The sequence below is a fragment of the Leptidea sinapis genome, chromosome 38 (assembly GCF_905404315.1).
Source record: "Leptidea sinapis chromosome 38, ilLepSina1.1, whole genome shotgun sequence".
NCBI classification, from domain to species: Eukaryota; Metazoa; Arthropoda; class Insecta; order Lepidoptera; family Pieridae; genus Leptidea; species Leptidea sinapis.
Window position 1 is genome coordinate 4,211,527 of NC_066302.1, and position 8,243 is coordinate 4,219,769.

Here is an 8,243-nt window from a genome sequence, read left to right on the forward strand (position 1 = left end):
TAATAAAAAAATATCTGCTATAAGTAAACAATACATATTTATTACCGACACTTTAGTTTTATTTATAGGATATTTTATTACTACTTCCATTTATATCTTCTGATAAGCTAATTAATTAACGTTGTTGTTTACTCAATATGAGGACCTGTAAGAAACCCTTTGTCACAGATGATGAAATAGACCTTGAGGATCGCAACATATTCTCGGATCCCGAAAGTGAATGGATCCGGAAGAAGTCCTACTCCATCGGGTCGAGCAGCGACGGAGACCAGCCCGAGGCAGATCGACCCATCTCCTTCTCTTACGCCGAGTAGCAGCAGAGACTGAGTGAGGCGGCATAGTTTCTTACAGTAACTACGATTCATGTTATGCACCTTGGAAGTAAAATAATGTACGCCTTGTCGTTGAAAAAATATCTTAAATAAAAATATTCAAAGCATTAAGACAGTTAGATTGACGTAAGTATGCTCAAAATTAGCCGACGCGTTTTGTCTTTAGACCGCAACAAAGAAACAAACATATATGTACATAGAATGATAGCTACATTAGTCAAGTGAAAAAACTTTGTTGCACTAGTAATACTAACAACTCTATATATTTCCAAATATATATATATAGAGTTGTCCAATGTGACGAGTTATTATTAGAGAAATTATAAAATGACCGAGAAGCATAACAAAAGTCGAAGCTGTACTTGGTGACCATTCGAGTCTAATGCGATCTCTTTCTAACATAGGGAGTAAGAATAGACAGTGAATATTATTAAGATGTTTGAGTATTGGGACCTCAAATGAATACATATTTTTCAAGATTGAAACTTTGGACTTATCCACCATCATATTATGACGACAGGACGAGAGAAGGAAGGAGAAGCTGTTTTTTATGTTTTAGAATTAAATAATACTTTGATTTTTTTTTCTGAATTATATAATTAACCTAAATTGCTGGTTTATTTAACTAAACCACACATCCATGACATCCGGGCTATATTTACGCGAAACAGGTGTTTGTTGAAATATCGTATGATTCTTGATTTTGCGGCTAGATCAAATAGATAGTTACTCTATGAACGATACAATGTTTTTTTACTGTTAATCGAAATCGTTTTGTACAGAATTTTAGGTTTCATTAAAAATTTTGTGCCAAAAATAATAAGCGCTACACAGACAAGCGACTTTTCATTGTCATTAGAAAAAATTTACGTCAAACAAAACTTTTTCTCATCCATTCCATAGCTTTCTTTTGCCATCGTTCGTTATATTATGTGGACCTGTTTAAGACGGCTGAAATAAAGATGGCTAGATGTACGGAAAACCTTTATGTATTCAAAAGATTATAGTATAGATAATCTATATATAGATATATGTATATATAGATTATACTAATTTATGTATTCATTTTACGCTCACTTGACTACTTTTTATATCACAATATACCTCTATAACTGTTCTTCATCATGTCATTTCATCATCATTACTGGATCACCCCCGGTATGTTAAAGGCAATAAAAGTCTATTATCTAGTGTGTACGTTATTGTATTCGTCCTGCTGGTCATCTGCGTCGGAGTCTAAGCGCTCCATAAGGGTGCTAATATTTAAAGTAATTCATGTATAGCCCCTATTCTTTATATATTCCGTATATATATTATAATAATAGACGAAAATAATCTACGTTTATACACAGGGATTAGGTGTAATGTGTTATGTTAAGGCAATATTTACAGAATTTAAATTTTGTGTTATTAAATACGAAGAAAAAAAAAATCATTAACAATAAATAAATATGAATAGACTACTTAGTAAACTTAAAGGTAAAACTACGCAACGCGTGGTCACCGCATGAACTCATGACGTGACGTGAAAGCGGGAAGGCAGATACGCGCACCTGTCGGCGCTTGCGCTTAACCTACGAAATAGTCATTGAGTGCGGTATTTCATTTTTTATAGGGAAATTTGTTCAACTATTAAGTACCTTACTCTCACCTCAGTCTGTATAAATAATTATAATGATTAATGTACATTTTATCCAAAACAAAGTATATTGATACGTTCTACTTTTGTATTTATTTATTTTTCCTATTATTTTGCGCAAAGTTCGATTTTGCGCATGCACTTGCGTTCGCAAAGTACCAGTTTCTCACACGTTGTCAAGAGCGTGCAGGAATGTAGCTGAGGGTGCGGGAATGTGGTGACCGTGCGGGAATGTTTGAAAATAATTATAGCGGTCGAACTTTGCGCAACTTAATCGGAAAAATAGTATACGATACTCGTGTGCACGTAGGTCATCCTGCATATCATGATATTATATTATTTTATGTGCATTAAATGTATGTTCATCATAATAGCTCTCTTTGTAGGGAGTTGTTAATGTCAAACTTTGTGCCTGAAAAAAAAAGTGTTGCTTTACACATGCGCAATTATAACATACAGTCTTCGGCTGAAGCATATTATTTTATTATTTTTTATATATAAAAGAGAATTGTAACTTTTTATTATTAAACAGTTTGACGGTATTGAAAAATAATATTAAATAATTTACGCGCTTATAAGATTTTTGATAAAAACAAAATTCTTTAGTCCTCCATTTTCTAACTATATTTCTATCTTAAACTCACGTCTGTTTCTTTATTCTTTTTCTATCTATATACCAGATAAATATATTTTGTATGGCTCAATATATATTGTATGCAATGACGAAATAATAAAAGGAAGTCGTATCCGAATTCCGCGACCGGCCGTGACGTCAAAGTCCACAATAATTCCTCTCGCATCATGTTGACGTCTTGCATTCTACAACCGCGAGATTTTTGCGACAAACTTTTTGCGTCCCACAGCTAATTTTTGGAATCACTTACCGGCTGCAAATATCTCGCACCGATACCTTAAGGTCGGTAACACTTCTCTTGGTTTTGCGGAGTCCATGGACGGTTGAATCACCACTTCTCATCACATGCCAGCCGGTTTGCATAAAATTGTTTTTATAAAAAAAAATGATACTAATATATTTTTTTTGGACATGTATAGAAGTAAAGTAGATAAGTTTAAAAACATTTAAATCAACGACGATTATCACTATACTATATTACTTAGGTGATCTAGTTATAAACACTTACTGCCCTCTACTTTAAAGCAAGCGAGCCTTAATGCAAGACTAGTTGACTTACATACTTAGATCATTTAGACTATGACAGCTGTGAAAATGTCGAAAAAATAGACTTTATAAAATGAAAATTTATTGAATTAGGCGTTACTTTGCGGAAATCCATAATTATACAAATGATTTGAGTTTACTTTAGTGTAAATTCCGCCAATATTTATCTTTAAACAATTCGACACGTGTTTTACTGCATCCTCAGAACGTGTTGTCTCGCCAAAATCTGGCACGAGACTGAGTCTTAGTCTCGTGCCAGATAGTGTAGAGTAGAGGTGTAGACCTGAGAAAGAAAACTCAAATCATTTGTACTTTATGAAATGAAAAATTTTCTATTTGAAACGTATAGTACACATAAATATACAAATAACTTAAAATATAACTTATAAAGGATACAAAATATAAACAAACAAAATTTGACAGGTTAATACTACCTATGCATTTCAAAAATGGTCTCAACTCAGCATGTTTGCTGGTGTGAAAACCAACGCTGGTCTTCCGTTGGGCCATTTGGTGACGTCACGCTAAATATAATTTTAAATAAAACAAAAGTTATTTTAGCTAGTAAATTAACGTAACGGGAACTAACCTCTATTTTAACACACTAAACTAATATTCCTAGCCTGGCCTAGCCTCTTTCTAGACGTATAAATTATTATCTAAAACTTACATCCTTCGTATTGGTCATATAATAAAAACATAGGAAATCAATTTGATTAGTAGCACATTCTAGAACCTTGCAGAACGAACAGAATGTAAAACGAATTTCTCTTGTGGTCCACACGAATTATTTTAAACGTGAAAAATGTATAGTTAATCTATTATATTGTTGTATCTTACTTTGTTGTATTTCACACGATAACAGTGTTTTAGTGTCGCTTAGTTAAAGTAATAGAAAATTAAAAAAAAATCGTAAAGTATTTATTGTTGAAATTGTAGTTTAGAGTTTGTGTTAGTTCAATATTTTATGTGATATTTTGTTAATATATTATTGCTGCGGAATGATAACAAAAAGGATTACGTTGCAAATATTTTAGACCAAACAGCTGTGATTTTCCTTCATTACGACGAAAATTAATACGCGGCGTACGTGATTAGCCTTTTCGAGTTACAGATACGAGAAGCTAAGAGTCCTGTTGTATATCCCGTCGGAAATATCCGTAGCCCTGTCGATTTATGTCTTAATGTCGGTGCACCAACAAAATCAGATATCTATATGAATTCACTACAAAAGTTCAATTTTATCACCGCATAATTTTATTTTACCTGCTATTTGACTTAATTACTTGAGAAAAACGTACATATTTATAGTAATTACTAGGTTTACGAAGAATTTTCACCCATTGTATAACAAATAAGTTTAACAATCAACAATGATATCAAATAAACTTTATTAACTTCAAAATTAACGGAAGTATGCTCGCGTTAGCTTGCGTCTGCTTTCGTTGCCGACTGTACTTAAGGGGGTGCGACGTGCACGTGAGAGTTCGAGATGCGACGGGGGGGGGGGATATACATTGCATCAAGATCCACATAAATTTCCGACGGGTAATGCATAGATAACATAAGAGCAATACCTGTTTTTGTAAAAGTCAAAAAGGGCATATATTTTTTCAACATTGATTCCTTTAAAATTCCTTTTGATGTCATTTCTAATATACTAGATACTACTACTTAGGAAACAAATGGCGCTCTGAGAGAGAAAAAGCTGCGCAAGAAACTCTCGCAGCATTCTTTTTTTGCGCTCCTTTTAATGAAACAATATTGTACTGTCATTGCTATTGCTATAAAGTCATAATCTAGTCCCAGGTTGTCCGATCACTTAGATATTCAGCTGTGGTGTAGAAGGATTTACGTTTGTTGTAGTTTGTACTGTTGGCTGTGATCCTACGACCCTGATGAGTATTACAGTGAAATGTGTTAAACCTTTTTGTTACTGTTTCGTGGTAATATTTTACTTCGTTGTAAGAAATTGGCCATTTGGCTACCATTGTAAAATGGACCAAATGTGACCTTAGTACCTAGATAGATATTTTTATAACCAATAATCAGATTCGTCTATTGCTGTACCTTATATTTTATATAGTGGCGGTGAAAGATGTCACAAATTTTTAAATAAAAGTTTGGGAAATTTTGGATTGTTTTATTTACTTTGACCTAAAATTAGATATTAATCGAGTAATTCTAATTATAATATCTCTCATCAACCAGCGGCGACTACTGATTCGATAGAGAAATTCTTTCATTCTTTCTCACTCACACCTTATTGCTACCTTCAAGAAAATGCTATTATTATTTATTAAGTTTTCTTTTCAATTTATTTATTATGAAATGTACAATTCATTAATATACAACAGGTCAAAAAACACGGAGATTGTACGGAATTTAACCCTTCGCAAAATCGATCTTTCTAAAACTCAATTCCGTTGATTTCCGAACGATTTTTACGCTCGAAAGTATCATATTTTTTATAAAAGCGGAGGACATCTGATGTTATGTGATCACCGCCGCCCATATTCTCTTGCAACACCAGAAGAACCACAGGAGCGTTGCCGGCCTCTAAGGAAGGTGTACGCGCTTTTTTTGAAGGTACCCATGTCGTATCGTCCCGGAATCACCGCACAAGGAAGCTCATTCCACAGCGTTGTAGTACGAGGAAGAAAGAGAAAAGAAACGTAAAATACTAAGAATATTATTATTTAACGTGTCGTAAAAGAAATCTTATAGTTAGGATGATTTCAGTGAATGTGTCTGAAAGCTATCGAAACATAGAAGACAATGCATAAATTATATTGTGTTTTATAATACACTCAATTTTGTCGTGTTAAAACCGTTACAACATCTCAAAGACGAAACTCATGGTCATATCTATAGATACATATAAATAAAATTGGAGTGTCTCTTTGTAATATTGAAATAACCGTTTTTAACTACATGTATATGAATATATATAGGGTACATACACGAAAAAAACATTTTTACAATATTTGTCTGTTTGATCCGGCTAATCTCTGAAATAGCTGGACTCATTTTGACGGGACTTTTATTGGCAGGTAGCTGATGTAATAAGGAGTAACTTAGGCTAAGTTAATTTTAGATAAATAAAAGTATTGTTGCAATGTCCCAGAAACGACTAAACTCTAAAAATAATTTATAGGGCAAAACAATGTTTGCCGGGTCAGCTAGTCAAAGAATAAGATTGACGACTTTGACATTACAGTAGCAGGCAAAAAAGGCAGGCAAGATTAATGTGGAAAGTTGCCAATACTTTTATTGTTTTTTGAAGTAATCTCCGTTCCTCTCTACACATCGTCGCATTCGATGGAACCACTGAGAAAAGCAGTGGGCCCATTCTTCCTTAGGAGTTTCTTCTATGGCATTTTCGTACGCTTTCACCGCATCTTCAGGGCTCGTAAAGCGAATACCTCGAATTTTATCTTTAGTTCTTGGGAATAAAAGTCGCAGGGCGCTAGGTCAGGACTGTATGGAGGATGACTCATTATCTCGACACCTGCCATAGTCTAATATTCAACAGTCCGTTTTGCGGACTGCGCTGAAGCATTGTCGTGGTGAAGGAGGATCCTGATTCGAGTGCTCTGCTGTCGAATTTTTTCTAAGGCAACAGGCAAACAGCGATTGACATACCAGTCTGCAGTAACTGTCCTTCCATCTTCTAGCACAACTGTCGCGAAATGACCTTTCCGATCAAAGAATGAGGCAATGATCTTTTTTCCTTGACTTCTTTCTTTCTTAGTTGGCCGATCCTCGAAAGGAAACACTCACTAAGCTAATTGTCTTTTGGATTCGGGTTCGTAGCAATATCCAGCTTTCATCACCTGTGACGATGTCAAATACAGCATTTGAATTACCGCCGTTGAACTTCTAACATTTGGCGACACCAGTCCATGCGAAGGTGTTTCTGGTCGTCGGTTAAAGTATGGGGAATCCAACTGGTAGAACGCTTACTGCCGCCTGAATGTTCGTTTAATATTTTTTGAACTTGACTCATACCAATGCCTAGGTTTGCCCATATCTGCTGATAGGTCACTCTCTTATGTTCCTCTATCATGCGTCGTACAGCACTGATGTGATCTTCAGTAGTCGCTGTTAAAGGACGTCCCTCACGCGGATCATCATTGAGATTGCTACGTCCACGTTTAAACTCATTAAACCATTTATAAATAATGGCACGAGATGGGGCTTCATTAAAAAATGCTAATCGCAGCCTATCATAGCTTTATTGTTGAGAAAGCCCACAACGAAAGTCATAATAAATCATTGACCGAAAATTTAAAATTAAAAAAAAAAAGTTAATATTACAAAGCTGACTGCCAACTTTCGCTGGTCGGAGAGGCACGCGAAAAAGAAGAAGAAAATCGTTACATTTTAAAATATATGAGATGAACATTTTTATGTCATTTTCAGTGACTATAATTGGTTTATGGTTTTATATTCCACTTTATATGTTCCTTCAAAAACAAAACTGAATAATTTGAGATATTCATTCCGAAAGACTAAGAATCACTTGATCTTTAATTGACCTTGAAATGCGAGATTGCTTGTGTATGATATAAAATGTAACTATGCTTTATTGGGACAAAGTAAATACTGAAATATTGAAATCATCCAATGCACACAAATTGGGTAAGTATTTCGGTAGCCCGACTCACATCATCACTCGCACTTAGGGCAAAAAATAATAGGACGATTTAAGCTTTTTTACTGAGATCGTAGGGCGATGGAATAAATGGACAACTTGATGGTAAATAATCGTCGCCGAAGATGTTGTGCAAAAAGAATGAACCAAAGGAAACATTGAAGCTTTGTTGAACATTTCGGATTGATTTTTTGTTAACTCAAAGTTACGTGTTAAAGGGGTTAGAATATTATCTTAATAGTGGAGCGTAATCATGAGATACGGAAATTCATCCCTACATCAGAGTGTCTCAAGTGGGTTTAAAAGCACTTTTAAATACTATCCGTTGTACTTTTCAAACAACTTTTTAGTGACATATGATAGATGTGTTTGAATTGATTTGACGTAGAAAACATATAGAGATACCATCTTGAATACGTGCCATAGTGAGAAAGG

General features: G+C 34.5%; 1 protein-coding gene across 3 annotated transcripts in view; it reads left to right on the forward strand.

The window, feature by feature from the left end:
• The window catches only part of LOC126975865 (1-acylglycerol-3-phosphate O-acyltransferase Pnpla3-like), a 38,616-nt gene extending 33,331 nt beyond the window's left edge, over positions 1 to 5,285 (forward strand). For all 3 annotated transcript variants that reach the window (XM_050823943.1, XM_050823941.1, XM_050823942.1), the window contains one exon: positions 169 to 5,285. In XM_050823943.1, the coding sequence (XP_050679900.1) occupies positions 169 to 314 (146 nt within the window). In that variant the 3' untranslated portion in view covers positions 315 to 5,285. The remainder of the gene's footprint in view (positions 1 to 168) is intronic.
• The last annotated feature ends 2,958 nt before the right edge of the window (positions 5,286 to 8,243 follow it).